Raw genomic sequence first — 24,543 nt, forward strand, 5'->3', positions numbered from 1 at the left:
TTGGCAAGGTTGGGATGAAGCCTATTGCCTCCCCAACAGATAGGCTAGGCTGGGCGCTATCTACTCCTAGTGGGGTTATGCAGGATTTATCTTGTACATACAGTTCTTTGAAGCAAAATTCAATGCTTTCATCTTGACTACAATCCAACAACTCCAGCTGAGGGAAAATATAAGATACAAATTGGGCCCACACTACACATAATTTTCAAGTCTCGTTAAGGAAGTAAAAAATGTTTGGGTATATTTTGATCCATGGGTGGCATTTTCAAGTGTGCAAAAATGAAAAAAAAGTCTTGGAAGAGATTCCTTTGCGCTATAAAGTTCGTCCTTCCTGCTGCCATCAGTCGTATTTAAGGGTAATTTGTCCACAACATGACGGACTCCAAAAAGCGTAAACCAAAGGGATTGAAAAAGCGTCCCTTGCAAAGAATAAGAACCCCTGTAACATCTATATCTGAGAATACTATATAAACCAGTGAGTAGACGTGGCACCGGGAGCTACTCACCACATTACCGAAAACAGAAACAAGCAACCTAATTCGGCAGGATGGCGCCATCTGCTCGAAAATAGCTAACCAACCAAGACTGCCACCTAGAGGCAGTCTGCCTCTGGCTAAGCGGTGACTCTGAACACTTCTCAAGTCCGACCATGTTCTGTGGGAGCGCCCCAGAGGTCGGGTGCTGTCCGCTGTCTGATCGCAGAGCAAGAGGCAGTGGGGAGAGCCTCAGCTCCTCTGTGGCTAATGACCGCCAGGGGTCCCCTTAGTCTATGGCTCCTGGGTGGATACTGAGCACAGGGGGCTCCAGGCAAGTTGGGGAGTAGTTGAGGTGTGGTTCCTTGATCCACAACAGGGGCACCCCATTCTTCCCGTCGGAGTTCTTGCTGGAGTTCCGGCTCTTGAAGCGCACCAGCAGGATGGTGATGATGAGGATGCCAAAGATGGGGAAAGGGTAGAAGAAGACGAAGTAGAAGAGCGCGTCGTTGGAGCAGATGATGGACTGCAGGGTGGAACCTGAAAAGGACCGAGAGGGTGACAGGACAATGAGGGCTGAGAACCTGGATTCTCACTCACTCCTGAAGACCCCACCCAACTGCATGGATGCAACTTGGCAGGACTCCTGCATCCACCCTGTCTTTCCCCTCCTGCCACTACTGGAGGGCAGACTACCCTGGTATTCTTGTTTTCACAACCGCATCTCTTCCAACACAGCTGGAAGTTCAAACAAAGCCATGCCTCCATTTCCCACTAGGAGTCAGTTGTATTGCTTGGAAAGCCACACAAGAAAGTGTAATTTATTGATTGTGAACTCAACTGTATCTGGGGTGGTGAAGATGCTGAATCCACTTCAGCCTGAACCTCCTTCCTGGTTGTATTTTACGTGTCCCTTTGCACTTAGTTCTGCTGCCAGTGTCCTTCTTTGGAACAGAACACATTCTCTACCCACCAGCTTCTGAGAGCAGTTTTACCAGAAATGATGCTCATTTGATTAATGTTATCAATTAAAAAGTCGTTATGGACCACTTACAAATGTCTGCAGTGTATCTGCGGCTGCACAGAACACAGTGTTAGTTATTCCTGGATACAGAGGAGAATGAAACCTCACACCCCTGACCTCATCAAGGACTGCTGCTCTGTGACAGGAGCCTGGGCTCTGGGAGGCTGCATTTTCTCTGTAAAATAAGGCTGCTGGATGATCCCTGTGTGCTATGAAGTTTACTAAGTTTGGACAGCCACAGTGGGCTGAAAAAAATGTGGTCTAAACACCTTCCCTTGTACTTTTGGACAGTGGGTTATTCAGCAGATCGTTAGAGGGTCTAAGTATGATTTAGGGGTTTTTGGGGGGGTTTTTTGGGTTTTCCTTTCTACCGCATAGCTGTTGCTCATCAGTATTATTAAGAAAATTTAACACACACTTACACTTACTAGATTTCCAAGGTCTATGAGACTGGTGATATCAAACACTTTTGACCAACGAAACCTCAATTTCATAAGGTTCTATTTAATAAACAGGAGGTTATCAAAGAAAAGGAAAAGCTGACAAAACTGAAAATGATCTGATAAAATGTTGTGACTGAGAAGAAGTTGAAATTTTTAGCCAATTTTTAATTCCTGTATCACAGGCTAATTCTACTATAACAAACACCATTTTCAGTCTGATAAATTCCACATTTTGACAGAAGGCCAACCAAAAGAGCTCCTCGTTAGGGCTAATAATTCAGGTCAGCAAGAATTTCCTCCAGTCTCTGTTCATGAGTCCCTCGGTATTATAAAAACATTGGGTTCTGGATCATTCTGTAGCAATAAGCTGTTGGCTAAGAGAGCTGCTGCTAAGCCCTTTCCAGATGCTCTGTAACATCACTGCCCTTCTAGGCTGGTCTTCCCAACTAATCATGCAAAATCCACCTAATCCTCCAAGTTACCCTCCGAAATAAAAATGACTCAGGAACTTGAGAAAAAGGGAGAATGGCAGTGAGGTACTCAGACTTCATTTTATTTTTTCTTCCTCTTCTGCTGCTGATTTGCTAAGAAGAGACTAAGCTGGCTATTCTAACGCGTTAACAAGGTAACATCTAACAATACACTTGTATGATGAAATCCAACGGAAATTGAATCTGGTGGAGCATCAAGCTTATTATAAAGATTATCACTTCAATTATCACTTTAATTCCTCTCTCTTGTTTTTCCCAAGGGCAATCAAGGGTCAGTTATATGAACTGGTTTGTCAAATCCTAAATGCCCACAACAGGCAAGAGAACTGCTTAGTAGTTCACCATCAAGCTCTGATTTTATCTTCCGGACAGCTGGAATCAACAGTGACACCCCCCAACCCTGAAAACTGGAAAAACTCACTTGTGTCCAGAACCCGGATGCCGATGGGGGCGGACTCTTCCTCCGTCAGCCGGTACCATTCCTTCTGAGGGCTGGGCAGCCACTCCTCCACGCGGCAGGAGTAGTTGCCCGTGTCCCGAGGGCTTGCCTGCAGCACAGTGAGCCGGTAGAGTAGCGGGGAGAGCCTCTGGAAGCGAAGCCTGCCCTCCCAGGGGCTGCCCTCTGGGCCAAAGACAGCGTCTGGGCCCACGCTCAGCAGGGCCGTCCGCTCTGTGGGGTCCTCTTCCTCCTCTTCTTCCCCCTCCTCCCCTTCCTCCTCCCCATCTTCCAGGCCAGGGCTGCCCCTTTTCCCTCCAGCTTTAGTCCTCAGGGAGTACCAGGCCACAGCGAAGCGGGAGTCCTGGCTGGAGCGAGACACGATGCTACAGTCTAGCTGGAAAGCCGCCTTCTCGGACACCGTGGCATTGGGGACCACCGTGTCCACCTGCAGGGCGGCATCTGGGGGAGATAAGGCTGTTTTAATTTCTGTTCAAAACAACCTAAATGTCCACCACTAAATATGTTCTAGTAATATACAAGAGGATTCCACTGAAAGGAACAAGGGGGCGTTGTGTGGAGAGAGGTGGAAGGAGATAGAGTACAGCACACTGTACTCTATGCGTCATCGAGTGGAAGAAAAGACAAAATAAGTTTTATACTGACATAAGAATCTGTTTATATTTGCATGGAATATCTGGAAGAATGCACAAGGAGCTGGTAACATGGATGCTTATAGGAATCCAAGGAGGGAGGGACACTTATTTTCACTGTAACCCCTTGCAGTGGGGTTGAATAGTATCCCCCCAAATTCATGTCCACCTGGACCCTCCGAATTTCCTTAACTGGAAATAGGGTCTTTGCAGATGTAATTAGTTAAGATGCACTCATATACTGATTTGGGGCAGGCCTGGATATAAGAAGAGGAGAGGACACAGAGAGACACACAGAGAGAAGGACACGGGAAGGCAGAGGCAGAGACTGGAGTGATGCAGCCACAAGCCAGGGAACATGGGGCCATGAGAAGCTGCAAGAGGCGAGGAAGGACCCCTCCCTAGAACCTTCAGGGGAGCAGGGCCCTGATGACACCTTGATTTCACACTTCTAGCCTCCAGAACTGAGAGAGAATAGATTTCTGTTGTTTGAAGCTACAATGCTTGCGCTAATCTGTTATGGCAGCCCTTGGAAATGAATTCACCCCATCGGCAGCTTTTGAATTTAAACCGGGTGCATGTAGATGATTGCCTACACCACAGGGAACCAACCCAAGCAGGTAAAACTTCTCCAAGGATTGAAGCTAAACAAAAGACAATAAACCTGAAAGGGCCCCTCACCCTGAGTATGGACCCCCCAGGAGGATAACACAGACAGTGTCCTGACAGAGGTGGGAGATGAAGACTAGCCATGGAGAGACACCTGAGCAGGTAAAGCACATCCCACAGACACCACCAGACAGCTGTATCTGTTTCTTTTGCGGGTTTTGGCTCACTGGGGTAGGTTCTAAACAAGTAATTCACTCCCTACCTCCTAAAAGGCCTCCCTTTGGCTCTGTTTATGAAATGCTCATGAAAGATGCCAATGTGGCATCATCGAAAGTAGAGAGACCAAATCGGATTCTACTTGGATGACAACCAAACAGGAGCATTTCCCAAGTACCGTCCTGGGCTTTCAATGAAGTGGCTGAACCGGCGTGCCAGTGAACACAAAGCTGGTTACCACTGCTTCCGTGGGGCTCTGACAAGCCCCTCCCCACCCCCCTCAGCACATCTGGAACCTTGTGTGCACTGCTGGACACAAAAGCTTAGGAGACAGCTATAGGTGGCAGGCACGGTGTATCAGCCCAGCTCTCACCGGGGGCTAGGGAGAGATGCTGGAGGGCGGAAAGCAGCAGGACGGGAAATCAGTTTACAAGTGACTCAAACTCCCTCACTCGTCACCTTATCCCTCCAGGGAGCAAGGCAGACATGCCAACAGAGAGAGATGCTGTGCAGTGAGGGAATGGACCCATCATGGCAAGGTGGTCAGGGACCGTGGCACATTCAGTTCCCCAGAAGGGCCTCTTCCCATCTACTCTCTCTTTGCTGTCTTCTTGTCTAAAGCTCACAATTTTTTGGGGCCCCTTCAAGTGCCCTGTCTCTGTTAATGACTCAAGTTTCTGGTTTCCTGTGTCTGTCCCCTTCTAGAAGAGGCCAAAGTATCTCCCTGGTCAGCCTCTGACACTCTTTCCTTCCTTTTCCGTGTGTAAGCTACAAGAAAAAAGTTCGTCCCTGCCCCTCCCCGAGGCCATGCTGATGCGCCCATGCTGTGACCTCGACCAGTGACTCTGGGCTGTGGGTGAGGAATGTGGTTCTCTCTCCTCCCCAGTGAGCCAAACACAACTACTCATCTACCCAGCTACAATCTCACCCAGGGTAGTCCTTCAGTTTGTATATTTCGTACTACGGTCGCCCCTAAGCAATGCAAGGCGATTCTTAACCCAACTTTTAGAGCTCTTTTATTTCAAGTCTTCTATATGTTCAACTTATATCTCAGAAAAAAAGCTTTGAGGTACATCTACATAATGAATGTCATGCAACCAGTAAAAATGGTGGTCATGAAATGCTTTCAATGACATGGGGAAAGGCTCACAAAAGAATGCTGAGTGGGGGAAAAAAAAAATCACATAAAACAATAATATCCTGACTTCGTTTAGAAAGAGAGAGAGAGAGGGAGAGAGACAGAGGGAATATGAAGATATGTAGGTAGTCAGATTACACATAACTTTTTGGTTTTTTTGGCTGTAGGGCATGCGGGATCTCAGTTCCTCGACCAGGGATTGAACCTGTGCCCCCTGCACTGGAAGCGCGGAGTCTTAACCACTGGACCACCAGGGAAGTCCCCACAGATAAATTTTCTCTTCAAAACTGTATTTTTCTGTTTTCCAAATGCTTTGTTTTTAGCACGATCACCTTATATAATCAGGGAAGAAAGGAAGGAAGGGAGGGAAGGAGGGAAGGAGGGAAGGAGGGAGGAAGGCTACTCAACTCACTGAACACAAGGCAGCCTCAGGGCTGCAGACTTAGGGGTCACATGTGAGCACACAGTGTGGCGGGAGGGAACCTTGGGCGACCACCCAGTCTGCTCAAAGTACTGGCTGTGCGACGTTTCTCTTCAGGCTTCAGTTCCCTCGACAGTAAAACCTACCACTTGGGGCTGTGGTGAAGACTGAACATAAACAGCCTCGCTGTGGCTGGGGCGCAGCTGGCTGCCTCCTCCCACGCTGCCTGGGGCCTCAGTGTGCAGATCTCCATAATGGGTGGGAGGTGGAGGAGGAGAGTGTTCAGCTGCCGTGTTTACCATTTACCTTTGGGAAAAGACACGCAGCAGCTTCTAAGCAAGGGGGCCGGGGGAAAGAAAGCTCACGGGAAATAAGAGTGACTCAAAGTAGAGGCAATTTCCCCTCCAGCTTAGGCAAGACACGGAGGAGAGAGATAATGTCCCTCTCCTGTAACAAAGGCTGTATGCACTCCCCGAAGTGTGTTCATTGATGTGTGGGGCGGGCACAACCGTGAAGCTCCAGGATTCCACCAACAAAAAGAGCTGTTCTACTTAGATGTGAAAACATTATGAAAGCTTCCAACAGTGCCCACGACCACAAACAGCACCCCGGATGCTCAGAACACAAGACAAAGCATTCCCCTGGATGGAAGTCACAGTGCATTTCCGCTCCATGTCCTTCAGGGGATCACTGACTCTTTGTTCTGATATGAATGAATGATGATGTGATGTTTCGCAGGACACAGGAACCCTGCACATCTTTGCTTTAATTATGTGTGTGAATGTGGAACAATAATTCTACCCAGTAATTACATGCATTTGGGTACTTTAGAAGCAACAATAAAGAAAAGCACAGGGCTACAAAGAACAGTCATTAGTACTAATAAAATTATTAGGAAGTGAGAGTATAAAGGCTGCAGTTACATCATTTTCCATTTAAATCACATGAATCAATTCTTTTCCATTGAAAATCCACAAGCTGAATTTTCTGAACCACATGGTTACTGTTTCAAGATTTTGTGTGTATGTGTGTGTGTGTGGTACGCGGGCCTCTCACTGTTGTGGCCTCTCCCCCTGCGGAGCACAGGCTCCGGACGCGCAGGCTCAGCGGCCATGGCTCACGGGCCCAGCCGCTCTGCAGCATGTGGGATTTTCCCGGACCGGGGCACGAACCCGTGTCCCCTGCATCGGCAGGCGGACTCTCAACCGCTGCGCCACCAGGGAAGCCCCCTGTTTCAAGATTTTTGCCACTTGTCTGAATCTGAATGTATTCTTTAAAAAGAAAGTATTCTAGGCTCTGAAATAAATAATTGACAAATGCTATTCTAGCTAAGAAATAGAATCACCTTAGGCCAAAGCTAGATGTGCAATTTTCCATTCACTAGGGGAAAAAAAATCTCAGACAACTGTGAATGCAAATGTACAACGTAAATGCTCATATATTTAACTGCAAGTAACTAATTAATTGGGTTAATTTAATTAACAATTAGTTCACTTTAAAATTAACTAACTTTATGCAGTGCATAAAATATCACACTTAGAGGGGAACCACCAAAGAGGGCGGAGGCCTGGGGACATTAACTCTCACCTGGTCGCATGACTTGAACAGCCGTCTGGCCAGCGGTGTCCTCTGCCCGTCTGTACCACGTGCCGCCAGGGCTGGGCAGCCACTCCTCGACGCGGCAGCTGTAGGTTCCGCTGTCCTGCACCGCCACGTTCTGGATGAACAGCCGGTACACGCCCGGGGAAGGGCTCTCCAAGTGCAGCCGGCCCTTCAGGTTGTTCTTGGCCGCCTGCTCTCCGTAGTGGAAGGTGGCGTCGCGACTCAGGCGGGCCAAGGTCTCCCGCTCTGGGTGGTTGGGCTTCCACACGAACCACTCCACCAGCAGCTGGGAGGCCGCGCTCGTGCGGTTCAGGACCACACACTCCAGCTGCACCTGCCGCGTCTCCAGAACCGACAGGTTGCCCTGCGCCTGGCTGAGCTTCAGGCGACTGTCTGCAAAGGCGAGGAAAGAGATGTTGCCAACAAGAAAGCAACAAGCCACGTGCATGCACCCCTTCCCAGCGGACGTGAGCAGGTGCCTTCCAAACGCAGGAGGACAGCAGCACGTTCAATCAGCAGAAGCACTGCTCAGGTGCCCACCCTGAACATTCTGAGTTCCTGATCACGGGTCTGAGTGCCTGAGTTTCATGGAGTTCAATGTTACGGTAACAGCTGCCCCCTAATTTATAACTCTCATCGGTTCAGATGCTTAGGAGAGGACAAGCGTGCATGGTAGATGACTCCACATCCAAGGGACAGCAGACCACAAAGAGTATGGCCAAGGGGAGGGCGTGGCTGGGAAGGGACAGCAAAGGGCATGGTGAGAACCCTGCTGGGAGAGCAAATTTTTAAAGCTGACCACATGATGGATGTGGTCCATCCATGATGGATGCGGTCCATCCATGATGGATGCGGTCCATCCATGATGGATGCGGTCCATCCATGATGGATGCTAGAATGTGCTGGGCTGTCAGCCTCAAAAGAACTGCAGGGGAAAGCCACGTTAATACGTTCACCAGCTGGCCCTAAGAATTGCGGTTCTTACTTTCTTTACCAAAAACACCCCACACGGGTCCCCTCTCAAGGTGGAAACAGAACTGATCTGACATCAGTAAAGACTGATACTGATGGCTGTTTGAAACCTCAGCCAATCAGATTCTCCTCCAGAGAAAAAGTGTCATTAAACGCGGTACACTCTGATCACATACAATTTCATAAAGGGCCCCAAAGCCTCTTTGGACCAGAGGGGTTAAAAAGCTATGAAACTGTAAATGCACAGAAGCCCCTGAGAAGGACACCTCCTGAGTGATATCTGAGGAGGGAGGTACTTTCACTTTTCCAGTTTAATACTGTCAGAATGTTTTCTAATGCACATTTATTTCACCTTTGTAATAAAAGGTCAAAAAATTAAAAAAAAAAAAGAGAATATATTTCAAATAACCAGTCTCTGAAAATATACACTTGGGAAGATATTAACTCTGCTTGTCTCTGGGTTGAAAGGTTATTTCCTCCTTTGTGCTTTTTTAGTATTTTCCAAAAGCTCTATAAATGTATGCTTTCTTATAAAAAAAAGGGGGGAGGGGAGGGGGGGACTAGACGAAGTGGGGCGGGTGGAGGGGGGAGGAAAACACACAAATTAAAAATCTCAACGGAAAAGGGGGAGTGTGTTGTTTTAATGTGTCCTGTGAGTTTTCTGTTTATAGTGTTAATATTCCCCATAAGCAGAGATTTCACTGTTTTGACAAGAATCATTACAGCCCTAGTGCACTGCCCCAGTTAGCTTGCTGTGAGTCTGTTAACCTCCAATGGGGAAATTCCCTTGATAAATTTAGGACCTACCAAGAACCTCTTAGTTTCAGCACAAATGAGAAAAGGGAAAGGCAGAATGATGACTAAGAGGAAACACGGTGGGGGAGGGTGACCATGACCTCCCAACGGGGAAAACGGTCAGAACTGAGAAAAGACAGAAAGAACAGAAACCTGAAAGAACATATGTGGGCCTAATGGCAACCTTCAGTTCTCAAAAGCCCCAGGGACTGGCCTGAAGGCAGGACGTAGGTCACTGGAAATACCAACAGGAATCACTTAGACCAGAGCTTCCTATTTTATGCACCAGAAGGGGCGGCATGAAATGTCACCGTGGGCAGACCTGAATCCCTGGATTGAGAATCCCCGGATTGGGGCAGCGTGACAAATACAATATCCTGAGGAAAGGAGGGGACAAGCCCCATGGCGTTCAGCAAGGGCCAGACCACATCTGGACTTCTGCATCTGAGCTTTTTTTTTAAGAGTGAACAAGTGATAGTGTTCACTACAGTGAACATAATAACCAATGATAAATGAATTTCCATGAGTATAAAATCTGAACAGGTAGTTCATAATTACTCATATATGAATAGGTATGCCAGGGGGTGACATGTGCTATGAAGGAGCTAGGGAAAGGGGATACAGAGTGACTAGGGTGCCATTTTAGTTAAAATGAGCTAGGAATGCCTCCCTGAGGAAGAACGAGATAGATGGACATCTATGGGCAACACATTCCAGGTTATGAGAACAGCAAGTACAAAGGCCCTGGGGTGTCAAGGAAAGCAACCATTTATTCCTTATTCAACCAGTATTTATTAAGGGTGTCATGTCAGTGGCTGGAGATACAAAGACACAGCACCTGTCCTCAAAATGCTTACGGTATAGTGGAGAAGAAATGAAAATAATTATTACATTATGTGTTTTATAATGGAACCCCTGGTGATATAGGAGAAATCAGGCAAGGCTTCCTGGAGGTGGTGCTGAGTAAAGTCTTAGGAATGGGGTGAAGACAGGGGAGGGGTACATTCCAGGAGGAGAGGGTAGCATAAGCAAAGGCAAGGAGCTCGGACTCAGGGTGGCAACACAGCATCCCACAGCTCATGGGGCACCAGAGGTAGGGATAACAGCTAACTATAGGGCACGCAGGAATGAGGGATGGAGAGGGAGCTTAGGGCCACACTATGTGAGAAGTTCAAAGAACTAGAGCTTTTCAACAGGGAGAAAGGGCTCCCTTCACACATTTGAAAGGATATGACTCAGACTAATCTTGGGTTGTTCTCAGGCAGACCTAAAACCTGAGAGGGAAACTACAGGGAGGAGGAACTTTTCAACAACCAGGGCTGCCCAAAAGTGGAACTGAGGGCTGTGGAGGCAGTCAGCTCTCCTGCCTGGGAAGTGCTCCGGCAGAAGTCAGACGCCATCTGTCAGGGAGCCGGATATAAACGGAATAAAGGCTGCACCCACAGGGTCTGAGAGGGGGCCAAAGGGTGGTTCTGTTCAGACAGGAAGGGCTCATCCGTGGGCTGTGCGTGGTAAGGAAGAAGGGGAAACCAGAAAACGCCCTCCAGGCAGGAATCCTGGGTATGGAGCCGGCACCAGCCCGAGATCCAAGGTGCAAACTGCAAACCCAGGATGAGATCCAGGCGCTGCCAGGGATCCTGCCTTGCCGCACCCTGCAACCCCCAGCTGCCCCTCGGGCCTCTCCCGGGTGAAGATGCTGCATACAACAGCAGATGCTGACAGAGGATGCTTCTCTGAGTTCGCCATCAGCACCAGGACCCGCTAGTAAAGTGGGTGGGCCTGCAGTGAACGAGGATGATGCTCTGTACCGCATGCACATCCATCATGGACCCCGCAGAGCCCTGCCGCACCCCCAGGCAGTCTCTGCCCTCAGCCTACTGGCCCAGGCTGGCTGCACCGTCTATCCTTACCTGGCTGCTTCACAGTGACTTCCGTGCGGCCCGAAACCTCCTCTGCCAGCTTGTACCAGGCGTAGTTGGGGCTCAGCAGCCACTCTTCCACATGGCAGTAGTAGCTGCCGCTGTCGCTGACCTCAGCTCTCTGGACAGTGAGGCTGAACAGACCCCCAGACACGTGCCTCTCAAACTGCAGCCTGGCTCTCAGGCCCTCCTCCTCGGCGTAGGTGCCGTACTCAAAGGCGGAGTTGTGGGTGGTTTTGAGGATGAGTTTGCCGTCGGCGTCCGAGGGCTTGTGGACGTACCAGAGCACGGCGAAGTGGGAGTTCTGGCTGGTCTGGGACTTGACTGAACAGTTCAGCTGGATGGGCCTGTTTTCCACCAGGGTGAGGGTCCTCTTTGATTTGCTCACCTGCAACTTGGTCACTGCAAAGGAAAAGGGGGTGCTTCGGCAGAATCACCACACCCCCCTGGAAATGTGGCCCGAGTCCCGCCTCCAGGCTCCCCGCCTGGTTTTGTCCAGCACGGCTCCTAGAGAACCAGACACTGATGGGCTTCCCCCAAAGCATGGCTCGGCGTGAGGACAGCAGAACAGAGCCAATCGCACCCCAAACAACCCTCCGCTGGCCTCCTCCTTGCCTCTCCCTGGCTCAGGTCCTCGCCGTCTCTCCTGCCAGCTCTCCCTGCCATCATATGGCCGCCAGGGGGATCCGGCAAAAACACACCCAGCCTGTATCAATTCCCTGCTTAAGAAGTTTAATGGCTCCCAACTGCTTATAGACAAGAAAAAAATTTCCTTTCACAGTACAAAGTCCCTCCAGGATCTGGCCCTCACCCCGCTGTCTTCACTCACCTCCAAGCCTCCCCCGTCACACCCACACCACATCTCCCCATGCCGCTTCTTCCTGAGCTCGGTCTCCGCTCAGCTGTCCTCCCTGCCTGTCTCCTACCATCTCCCCTCCGACCCTTCTCCCCACTCACCCTCTAGTCCTCTTCTCCCTCACTCCCATCCCACTGGGTCAGATGCCCCTCTTCTGTGCTCCCATCAGCACCCTTACGCATCTTCAGCTTGTTTCTCCTTACGTCCCTCCCATGCTATCCATGAGCTCCCCAAGAGCAGAGATCAAGCTTTCTCCATTCGATCTGCAAATATTTAGAGTGTGCCCACTCCGTGCCCCTCACGAGGCTAAGTGCTGGGGGTGCTCTGAAGAATAAGACGGTCCTGCCTGGAGATGTTCTCATCACTGCACCCCCGGGTGCTTTGGAGAGCACCCACTCAATCAACGTTTGCTGGGATGTGTGAGTTAGTGACTGAGTGAGTGGGTGAGCGAACGAGAGGGAGCTGGAGAAATACGGTAGCAGGTGGCTAGAGGACGCTGGGGTGCTCTTCCTGGAGGATGGGAAGAGAGAAGGCAGAGAAGAAAATGACAAACAGTGGGACAGAACAGAGCCAACTCCGGCCTCCCCTTCCCCTCACCATCCTGCTCCTAAACCAGAAGGGAGGGCACACTCCAGAGGGCCACCCTACCTGCTAATTAATGACCGTGCTCTCCTTTAAGGTGGCAAGAAGCCACGGTCTAATGAAATATATGTTATGAAGGTAATTTGAGATCTCACCCACTCCATCATTATTATACTTGGTTCTGCTCCCCCTACCCACCATCCTCCCCCTACTGAAAAAGAGAAGAAAGGAAAAAGTCACAATTCCAAGTTCCTCTTACAGAGCTAATAGTAAAAGCATCATCCCATCCTCACCTTTCTTGTTACATTTCACTTGTCGAGGACTAGATCACTCGTCAGCTGAGAAAGGAACCCAGGACAAGGCACAGACCCTGACAGGGAGAGCAAGCTGGGCTTCCTCCAGTGACCCTGCCCAGAGGGGAGGCCAGAACAGGTTGGCCTGGGCCCTTCTCCAGCACCTCTGCTGGTCATCTCTCTTGATCTAGACACAGGACTGAGCCCACTGGTCATGCCTGGGCCTCCTCTGCCAGTGCTGGCTAGCTGGCTCGCTTAGAGCTTAGTGTGGAAAGACAGGATCAAGGTCTGAGTTCCATGCACCAAGGCAACTGAAACTTCTGAAAGCCCCAGACTGTCACCTGGGCACTGGGGTAACCCACAGACAAAGGTTCTGAGTGGCTGAGAGGATTCAGCGAGCTAAGTACGGCAGAATCGGATACCCAATACCATGACTGCAAAAGCAACTCTGAGGCTGTTTCCCGGTGCTAAATCAGGGGACAGTCTTCACAAAGGAAGCTGGATTCACATACCTACAGACCTTCTCAAGCCATCGAGAATGCACCCAGCACCCACCTGAGAGAAATCCCCTGGCCCATGACCCTACCCTTCTGGTTTCATCTTTTTTTGGGAACAAGCCCAGTCTCCTGCCTTCTCCCTTCTTCAAACGCACGAAGTCCTCCAGGGCACTGAAATACAGGGCAGGCTTTACCAGCAAGCACCCAAGCTCTGGAAACTAGATTCACCTTAGCTTGCCAGTCGACTTTTCCTATCCGCTGCCTCTAATACTTGAAACAACCAGCTCCATTTTCATTCCTTTCCAACCCGATTCACCGCATGCAAATGATATCTCTATCAGAGCAAATGACACCACCTGAATTATCTGGTTCTGGGCCCAAAAAACTGGGTTGTTCAGTGTAGAGTAGAAAGAGCTTTAAAATGCATTATTAATTGGGGCCAGATTATTTCTGCAACTGTTACTAAGGAAACCTCCATTGCTATAGTAACCGCATATATTAAACTGGATGCCTATGACTAAACTTGAGCTCAGTCACATGGTCTGAGAACGAGAATCCAAGGAAGAGAATTGTTTCAAAGCATTTCCATTTTTTCCCCTCCTTCCCACGTCAAAATATTGTGAAGTGTTGAAAAGCTTAAAAGAGAGGCATTTTTGAAATCTGGTGCATGTCTGACAGGTAGGCAAGGGGTCAGCTCCTCTTCTACGCTCTGAATCTCCTCCCGCTTCTCAAGGACAGGGAGGACCTTTCCTGAAGCCCAGGGGAGACAGCAGCCTGCACAACTAATTAGGAGGCACTCACACATCCTGCCCAGCACTGCCCTGGGCGGTGTGCGGCCTGCTGGCACCACCTTCCCCCGTGGGGTTAGGCGAGCACAGCCCCCTTAAGAACCGTAGGTGTTCTCATCTGCAAGGTGAGAACAATCGCAGCATTTACCTGAGAGCAGTGCTGTGCAGATTAAAAGCAATACTCTACAGTAAGAGTTTAGCACGGAACCTGGTCTATAATAAACACGCAGTACGTTTTCACTATTCCCCTTTCTTTTCAGTTTCCGGGCTCAGTCCCACGTTCAAAGCTCCGTATTAGATCGAGAACTGCCAAACCTGAATGGCAAACTTGCTACTGCAAGTATTGTCCACGGACTGGCAGCATCCGTGTTGCCTGGAAGCTTGTTAGAAATGCAGACTCTTGGGCCCCACCCCAGACCTCCTGAACCAGACTCTGCCTTTTAACAAGACTTCCAGGTGACTCAAATGAACCTGAAAGCCCGAGAAACCTTGGACTTGGCTGTGGGAGTGAATGGACTTAGGCAATAAACACAAAGGTGAAAGACAAGACGCTGAGGACTTGGTTGATCCCCAACAGTGAGTCAGCAGGACGAAGAGGCAGGAAGAAGGGTGTGAGGCTGCGGGCCAGGCCCCACCTTTCAGCACCCCACCCGTGAGCACAGACTCCAGCGCACCCAGCAGCTGCCTTCTCAGGTACCTCACGACTTCCAGAGCGGGGCTGTACCCTGCTGGAGGGAAGGGCCCTTTCTTTCTGCATCTGGAGAGTTTCCTTCTGAGGCCTCCGATCCCCTGTGGCCAGGCAGCATCAGCACCACCTAGGGTGGAGACGCTGCCTCGCAAACACCACAGGTGAGGCCCAGAGACCTGTGGGCGCACGTGCCCTCCAGGTGATTCTGATGTGCTAAGTTTGAGAAGCCACAGGTGTGGCAGTGAGGGGGCCACAGGTAACTCTAGAGACAGCAGTTTCTGTGCAATGGTGCAAGCAGCAGCCAGAGGGTAGCATACAGGCAGTGAGGGAGCAGAGGGAGAAAAGGAAGACTCTGTTCTTTATTATAGATCCGTGACAGTAATCAGTCACGTTAGGTGGAGAGGGGGCCAGTGGCTGGACAGCAGAGATTTTTCAAACTGACGGACGCAAGTCAGCCAAAAGACTGGGAGAGAATGAAGGAAGAGCTGTGGGGTGTGTGTGTGTGTGTGTGTGTGTGTGTGTGTGTGTGTGTGTGTGTGTGTGTGCGCGCGCGCATGTCCATGTCCCACCTGTCCTCATAGAAGGAGGGTTACTGCCTGCCTGTGTGTGTGTGTGTGTGTGTGTGTGTGTGTGTGTGTGTGTGTGTGTGTATGCGTGCATGTCCATGTCCCACCTGTCCTCATAGAAGGAGGGTTACTGCCCTGTCTGCCTTACACGTCTGCAGACACAGCAGTGACCCTTGCTCACTGACTCCAAATAGGTGCACCTGGTGTTACCATGCCAACGAGGCCTGAGGCGCGTGGGGGGGGGGGGGGACTCCTCTAGGGCTCCTGCTCTCATGCTCACTCTATCTGTTAACAGCCAGCAGGCGGAAGTCACATGCCCCCGGGATGGAAGGAGAACCCCAGGTTCTCCTGAAAGAAAGGAGGGGCCAATCGCTCTGAAGGATGGGGCAGCCTGTCACCTACTGGACTGTGACAAGGAGAGCCACTGTCACAAGCCCTGGACTCCTGGAAGTCAAAGAAAAAGCCCTCAGCTCTGCGAATCTGCCAGGTCAGCAATAAGAAATTGGAGAGAACAGATTTGGCAGCATCCGGAGGGTACTGAATATTCATCCTGACTGCCCATCAGTAAAATCCCGGCAGAATACACCCACTGACAAGTCGGCTTTCTACACCGGAGGCTGTCCTCCTGGAAGCGTGTTTATTGCTTCGTCAATTTTAACGTGCAATATTTAATAGCCAAACCAAGATACGGTTGTAAATATCTGGAACATGAGTGCTGACATTTCCCTTATTCCTCTGTATTTAGGGAGATGTAATTGGAGGGTGCTTTGGGTGCTGAAGAAGATCAATCAGAAGGAAGCGCAGCAATGCTTCAAAATTAAAAGAGAAAAGAACTGATTAGGAGCTAAGAATCGAATATGTTGAACTGGCTTAAAGGCTTGCCTAAATGCCCCTTGTGGGGTCGCACTCCACCATCGATGGCTAAGGCTAAGACAAATCAACAACAAAACAGGAGGGATGGCGTTCCTTGAAGATTAACTTAGGGATGTGCATTTGGAACAGGAAGTCCGGAATGGTCAATAAGAGATCCACAACACGTTCATCAGGCCATTCAGCCAGAGATTTTAAAGAAACAAATACCCGTGATGTGGTCAGGTCAGCAGGCGGCTCTGGCAGAAGGACTGGTCTGGGGCACAGACCACACAGAGCCTTCTTGGGAGCTGGTGACATAAGCTGTGGAGGGCTGATAAAATGGACTGGCGTGAGAAGGCCAACGGTCCCTGGGTTTCTGCTTCATGCTGTCGGAATAAGAATATTGGACAAAATCATCTTCTAAAAGGGTTGGGGGCAGGGGGAGGGCGATGATATTCCTGTGGGGAACAACAGAGCAGGGATAAGAATCCATGTTTTGAGAGGCAAGATATGGAAGGAGAGCAGCCTTAGAGCCCGCAAGCCTTAGAGCCACCTGGTGGCAGAAGTTAGAAGAAACAGAGGCATTCGAAGAGGCACAAAAACTCCTACACCATTAGCAAATCGTGTCTTGAGGAACCTCTACAGGGACCTTGTGACCCCAACTTAAAAAGAACAAATTTAAGTATTTGCTAAAGGGGCTCAGGGGTGGTAAACCAGAGAGAGTGGGGATTAAATCAAAGTATATGGTACCAAAGAGAATTCCCGAGGAAAAAAAAAAACAAACTACCATAATAAAATAAAATGAAGAGCCTGGACTCTGGAGCCAGACTGCCTGTCTGGATTTGCATCTTGCCTCTGCCTCTTATTATGAATCACTGGAGAATTTATTTATCCTCTGTGTCAGAGTCCTATAAAATGGGTGAAGCTAGCACCCCCTCATGGCATTGCATGAATTAAGAACGAAGAATGTTACTGTATATAAAGCATTCAAGGTGGTAATGGGCATGCTACAAAAGCTCAGCAAAGATTAGCTACTATCGTTACTGTTGTTACTTCTGCCGCTAGGGTGCTGAGACGCCTCCACACAGCACTCTACAAAGAGAAACCGCTTCTGTAAATGATACTATGAACTGAATGCTGAAAGGATAATTTTTTCCCCCCTATTTTAGGCTGTGCCGTGCAGCATGCAGGATCTTAGTTCCCCAACCAGGGATGGAACCCGTGCCCCCGCAATGGAAGCGCAGAGCCTTAAACCATTGGACCACCAGGGAAGTCCTAGAAAGGATAATTTTTTATTATATGGCCTTAAAAAAGGCTGAAGTCTTCCTCTCATCCACCCCAACAGCTTTTTAATAAAGTTCATACCTGGGTTCCCATCCCCACTTCCCACTCTCTATTTCTTGACTCCGCCAAGTCCCAACCTCTCTGAGGCTCAGTTACTCCATTTATAAAATGGGAAAGCAGTAGCTTCTTCCCAGGGCTGCAGCAAAGGTGACTGAGGTCATCTACACCAAGTGTCCAGTATACTCTCCGGCACACGGTCAGCCCTCTGGTATTTTTCCACTTCTACTTCCCCCAAATAAAGGCACCAGTACCAACCAGGGTGTGCGGGAAAAAGAGTAAAAATGAACATGAAGCCCTTTGGAAAATAGTAAGTGCTCAGTGCGTAAATATTTAATAAGGAGAAATTGTAACACTTAAGGAGGATGCAGTCTCCCTGGTACCACAGCCCTTCCCAGGGGCTGCGCCCGCCCAGCCTCAGCACCCCCCTTGCTCTCTGGCGGCCCCCAGAGGGCCAGCCAAGTGCCTTACCATGCACCTCTGAGGAGAGGCCAAGCACCCTGGTGCTCGTTCCCAAGGTTCCCACGCCAGCTGCCGCTAGTTCTTGCTTTACAGTGAAATCACAAACAAACGGACTCAGTGTAAGCCACAGGAGACACAAAGACAATCCTCAGAGCAGATCCCGGGTCCCCTAACTATTCTCCAGGGGGCAATAAAATGATGTAATGGAAAACAGAGATACATGGACATCAGAACGACCCAGGCTCCAGTCTTGTTCCAATCTGTTTTTCATTTGACAAGCTGGTTTGCCTCCATCAAGGCTCCTAAACACTGGGAGCCTGGGTTTCCTCGTTAGCAAAATGGGCATAAAAGTATCTAAATTATTTCGTTGCTGGAAAAATTTAAAAAGAAAACAGAGGTACTAAGCGCAAAGCCTGGCACCCAAGACGTATTTAATACATTTTTGCCCCTTTTCCCCTTTAGGAGCACCATGAATTGATCTGAATCCAAATAACTAGAACCTTCAATGCCCTAACTCCATTTTCTTCCCTGAGGCACTCTAGCCTTAGATTCTAAGTCGTAAGACAAACAGGCAAATATTAGGGATTTATTCAAAAAGGCAAGGCTAGGCAAGGTCCTGGCGTCAGCAGTTCCTCTACCTTCTGCAGCTGGAACCACGTGATGGGCACCAAGGAGGCCCACAGCCCGACCCTGAGGCCAGAGGAGACCACAAAGGGTGCAATTACTCAGTGAGGCAGGCAGGCGAGTCCCTCGGCACTTTCCACAACAAGGGTTCACACGAAATGGGGTCTTCCGCTTAACCTTCCATTAACCTGAAAATCCACTTCAGCAGAACAGCCTCTTCCCTGGCATCTCGTTGTCCAAGTTTAGGCTCTAATTGGCCAAGGAACTGTCCCATCATTTATACAGTTCACTTGTTCCACACTGGTTCGATACAGACTCCGTTATGGGGTTAGAAGAGGCGAAGGAGAAGCCCAGACACTGCCATTTCGTAACCTCGCGTTGCTGAAAATAACAAGCACCGTGACCATCTGCCAGTGGTGGAGCAGACCGGGTTGGGCACACATCGTGGCTGTGCGCAGGCAGAAAAATCCATCTTTGCAAAGTGGGTGGGGCAGAAAGTCAGAAAGAAGTCTTTGCAAAGTCACCTCCCATCCAGCCCCCACCCTTCGTCGCACACATGCCTGTGCTCTCCTGCTTGGGGCCAGGCGATGGAGGGAAGCAGGAGCCAGGGCCGGGGTCCACCCTCCGCCTGCTTCCACCCTAACCGGCGACAGGTACAGACACGGAGGAAACCATAGAGCAGCACTAACTTACCCTCTCCCCCGCGTTAGGGGAAGGGCCTGATGACGGTGAGTGTTTGCAGAACGTCCCCTGACTAAGGCTCCCCAGATGAGTGCATCCTTATCACCTGCTGCGAGACAGACTCCGCCTGCCTGCTCTCATGCGCTCAAATCCAGGGCAGGGGGACAGGGTCTGGGTCAGGGAAAGTGTCGAGGAAGGAAGGACAAGGATTCAAACCTTGGCTCCATTCACCAGCTAGGCAACCCTGGGCTGATCACTTAATCATTCCTGAGGCTGTTTTGAAATTCTCATAAAATAACCAACCCTAAGCACCTAGCACAAAGCAAATACTCAGTAAGCACCTGTTATTTTCCCTTTTGCCTCTGAGGTTCCTTATCTGCAAACGAGGGGGGGACAGTGGTACCTTGTTTACATCACTGTTGCAAGGATTATAGGAGATGACATTAAGAGACGGAGCTTTCTGCAAAACAGTCTAGTTGGCCCGCACACTTCACAGATATCAACGTCTTCACACACATGCGCACGCATGCACGTGCGGCTGGGGAACTATCGTAGATTAAAGGAGTCTAAAGAGACATGACAGGGACTTACCTGGTGGCACAGTGGATAAGACTCCATGCTCCCAATGCAGGGGGCCCAGGTTCGATCCCTGGTCAAGGAACTAGATCCCACATGCATGCCACAACTAAGAGTTTGCATGCTGCAACTAAGGAGCCCGAGAGCCGTAACTAAGACCCAGTGCAACCAAATAAATAACTTTTTAAAAAAGAAAAGAAACTGCCAAATTATTAAAAATAAATTAATTAAAATTTAAAGAAAAATAAAGAGACATGACGACTAAATACAATGTGTGACCCCTGACTGGATCCTAGAAGGAAAAAACACTATAAGGGGCGTTTCCGGGACAACTGCGGAAATGCTGGTACTGTCCTATAATCACGTCAAATTCCCAGAGTCTGATTACACTGTTGTGGTCGGGTGGGACAAAGTCCTGATCTTCAGAGATACACACTGAAGTCTTTAGAAGGAAGTCTCCTGATGTTGGCAACTTACCCTCAAAGGGTTCAAAAACAACAAAAAATTACACACAGAGGGAGAAACAAACGTGGTAAGATGTTAACAACTGGTCATCACGAAAAGGGAATACGAGTCTTGCAACCTCCTACACACCTGCAATTTCTCAAACTAGAAAGTTGGGAAATAAGAGCAGCCGGGCCGAGGGCTCCGCACACGACACTTTCTGCCTCTCTGCGGCTCTCTTCAGCCGGAGCAGGCGTGGGGGACCCCGGGACCCTCACCTGGCTGCAGCACCCTGATCTCCAGCAGGTTGGAGGTCCTCTCGGCCAGCCGCGTCCAGCTGTTGTTGTAGTTCCTCCGCCACAGCTCTGCCACACACTGGTACTTGCCCGCCTCCGTGTCGCTGGCCCGGCTGATGCTCAGCCGGACGTTGTTGCTGGATTCAGCCTTTTCGATGGCCGTTCGGGTCCGGAAGCTGGAGGATCTGTCCCCCCACTGGACTCCTCCATCCCGGGTAAAGGTCACCAGGTCATGGAACTCGGCGGTGCCCACTGGCTGGAACCGCCACGTCACTGACACGGGGACCCGGGCGGGGTAATGGGGTTTGATGATGCACTGCAGGTCAAAGGAGTCACTGTAGGTCACCCCCGGCGTGCGGGAGATGGCAGTGACTGCAAAGCCCGTTTCTGGAGAGAGAGCAGAGAAACTCAGGCCAGAGGAGACACCTGGCTTTCTCAGGGCCATGTGACGTGGTGACAGGGCTCCTGGCAGAAGCTAGCGGGACAGAGCAAAGGCTCACACATGGGGCTGTCTGGATGCCCAGGCCAGTATTATTTTTGCTAGCGTGTTGACACACAAACCCAGCAGTTCACAGGACCCCACAGAAAGAGGCCGGCAGCAATCCTCAAGCAGCACTAGCGAACCCTTCCCTATGAACCCTCACGGGGATTTGTGCTGGATCAGTCCCACTCACAGGGACTGAGTGCATGTAGGCGGGGCCATCCCTAGATATCTTGGGATTCCACACTGAAACAGGAGAAAAGAGCCCCAGGGCCGATTTCCTTCACCACACTCAGGTGGATGCACCCTGCCCCAGCCCGGACGGCCCCTGTGCCTGGCCCACCACTGCGTCAGTGCTGGAGCAGGGGAGGCAGGTGGAGCAGGTGCCTGTGCTCCCCGGGTTGGGCAGCGCCAGCTTGCTCTCCAGTCCCTCTTCTACCTCCCCACGGAATCCAGGGCAAAGAGGCAGCGAGGGACCCACAGCAGGAGGGACTGACCTTCACCAAGTAGGACCTGGGGTGAGGTGGGGCCCTGCAGGTACGCTAGGCTGAGTCTGTCCGTATTCCAGCATCACTAATCCCCAGTACTGACTCCTCAGTAGAAGTGATCAGAGTCCCTTCAGCCTTGAAATACGACTGACTGTTAACACATTCGTTATGCTCATAAAACTGAGAGCAGCCAGTATTTCCTGAGCACTATAGGCCAGGCATGGTGCCAACTGCTTGGCTTTCATCACACTTCACTGAATCTATCACCCCTTTCTTACAGATGAGGAAACTGAGGCTCAGAGAGGGTAGATAAATTGTCCACTATCAAGCTGCCAGTGAATGGCAGTCACACTACAAATCTGTGTGCCACTGATTCCGGGGGACTTATTAGGTTGCTTTACTCCCAGGAAGCATAAGACAGTGGTTAAAGGCACAGACCCTGGAGCCAGATGCCCAACTTTGGCACTGTCTAGCTATGTGACGTTGAGCAAGTTACTTAACTTCTCTCTGCCTCTATTTCCTCATCTGTAAAATGGGTCCTTGTGAAGATTAAATGAGTTAGTATTTAAATACTTGGAATAGTACCTGACATACAGCATATACTATATTTTGTTAAATACGTAGTTTGTTTAAAAAAAATAGAAATAAAGGAAAGTACTTTAAACTTCATAGGTAAAAAGGCACCGAATGAATCTTTCGGCAGAGCCTGGCCAGAGCCCCTTGGTAAGCTCTGGCTATGGGAACCACAGACATACGGTGAATATGAAAAAACTCAGAGGACAACTTCATGCTGAAAAATTACTTCTAACCCTAACCACCCCTCAGACATTCCTAGCCTCCCAGGATGGGAAAGACTCCCTCTGCTGGACACCCAGGACTTTCCTCACAGGTTCCATTTCCACGTGTGCACATACGGTACTGAGCAGAGAGAGACATGGGGAGTGAGCTGACCTGGAAGCTCAACCACTGGATGAGGTTTCCAGAGACAGAAATCTGAATGGGATGATGAGTGATGAAAGCAGATCAACCTTTGGGATTAAGCTTATGGAAAGTAAAAATAATTCTAATGGGGGCGGGGGGGAAGGACTTTGTTGGGGGCAAAACCACTTGGTGTTGCCATCTTAACTGGGGTAAGGTGGTCCAAAGCACCACCAGCCCTACCTATGAGGAAGGTGGCAGCATGGTCCCAGGGGTGGGATGCAAAGTCACTGAGGACAACTGATGTCACAGTCTCTTAACAAACAGAAACACCTAACATGACAAGTTACCTCCCCAGCAAAGTGGCAGATTGGTCTTTTAATATACTGATTCTTTTTAATATACTGATTCTATTAGGCAGATAAATGTTGATAGAAGCCTCTTTACCCCGTGAGAAGCAAATCTAATATTCTTTGGCTTTAGCAAATTTCAAGGTATCTTTTAAGTTCATGCTAATCAGGAAATGGCTTTCTTTAGGAAGAGCCTTATAGAGGAAAAGGTAAAAATACGGGCTTTGAAAAAAAAATTTAGGACAGATTGCTGGCTTCCTGGGTTCAGATTGTGTGTCTGTCACTTAAAAGCTACAGTCCTGGGCAAATCAGCCAACTTGTCTCACGAGTCTCCTTGTAAAATGACAGTGTCTATCTGTAGGCTAGGTGAGGATTCCAAGGAACAATTAAGCTTAAGTGCTTACACTCAGCCAGGAAGGGTAGTAAGGGCTAAATAGATGGCAAAAGGTGATTTTCTACTCTTCTCTGCCCTGCTCTGAATTTTCAGGAGGGCTGAGCCCCTGCACAGGAGGGCCTGGGGTGTAGGAGGGAGAGGATTTGTTCCCGCTCTTCCAGGTAAATTTTGGCAGTGGGCTTTGTTCCTCCACCTGGGGCCACCACTCCCCAGGCCAGAATCCTTACAACTTCACTCCTACCACCCAGACCAAGGAGTAGTAGCAACGCTCAGCTGTTGCCCATCCCCAGGGCCCACCATGGAGAACCACTATTGGTTCCTTGAGCCCCATCCACACTTCCATAAATACTTTCTTCAATCAAACCCTTTGGAAGGTGCCGTCTATCTCCTACAAGAGTCTTGACACGGGAGCATCTCCCCAACGGTCCCACGGAAAGACTGCCGAGCTTACTTACCGAGAGCCGTGATGGACACGAGGGTGCTGGCCCGGCGTTCCCCCACGACCTGCCACTCGCCATCCACTGCCCGCACCCATTCGGTCACGTGGCATTCGTACTGGCCCTCGTCCTCCCTCCTGCTGTTGAAGATGCCCAGGCTGAACGAGTTGGGCTGCACCTGCTCCATCTGGACGCCCCCGAAGCTGCTGCGCTCCCAGTAGGACGTGCCAGGTTGCACGGTGCCGTCCCGGTCCAGCCACATGATGTTGCTGCGGCGGTTCTGCCTGTCCACCAGCTGCCAGATGACGGAGAAGCGGCCTAGTGGTCTACCCGCTGTGCGGATGCTGCAGGAAAGGTGTAGATTCTCACCCTCCAGGACGACGCTGGCATTGCTGGCCACCTCCACTGAGATGCTGCTCTCTGTGCAGAGGGAGAGAGTGCCACGCTGGGGCTTTCTGGGCTCCACTGACATCAAAGGAGGAGGGGTACAAATGTCACTCTATTCAGGTACAAGGGGACCTTGGAGGATGCAAGCACTGACACTTGCTGCTGCTGCAAGCCCTGGCTGGTTCTGGGTTTCGCTCCCTGTGATTTTAGAGCTGATAACCTAGGAGACCCTTTACTGGATACAAAGATAACGTGTGGGATCATGAGCGTCTAAGACCTGAGACTGAATCAGAACAGAGAGACATTACCCTTAGGGCACAAAGCAATTCATCAGGCCCTCCATATCCACT

At 50.0% G+C, this 24,543-nt stretch overlaps 1 protein-coding gene across 1 annotated transcript in view; it reads right to left on the minus strand.

Moving 5' to 3' along the window:
• Positions 1-762: 762 nt before the first annotated feature.
• Positions 763-24,543, minus strand: part of IGSF3 (immunoglobulin superfamily member 3) — a 58,004-nt gene continuing 34,223 nt past the window's right edge. The window contains exons 6-11 of the mRNA XM_065892785.1: positions 23,825-24,226; positions 20,721-21,125; positions 11,184-11,594; positions 7,492-7,899; positions 2,853-3,329; positions 763-1,013 (exon numbers count right to left, since the gene is read on the minus strand). Coding sequence (XP_065748857.1) covers positions 763-1,013; positions 2,853-3,329; positions 7,492-7,899; positions 11,184-11,594; positions 20,721-21,125; positions 23,825-24,226 — 2,354 coding nt within the window. The remainder of the gene's footprint in view (positions 1,014-2,852; positions 3,330-7,491; positions 7,900-11,183; positions 11,595-20,720; positions 21,126-23,824; positions 24,227-24,543) is intronic.

This window comes from Phocoena phocoena, chromosome 1 (genome assembly GCF_963924675.1).
Source record: "Phocoena phocoena chromosome 1, mPhoPho1.1, whole genome shotgun sequence".
Lineage (NCBI taxonomy): Eukaryota > Metazoa > Chordata > Mammalia > Artiodactyla > Phocoenidae > Phocoena > Phocoena phocoena.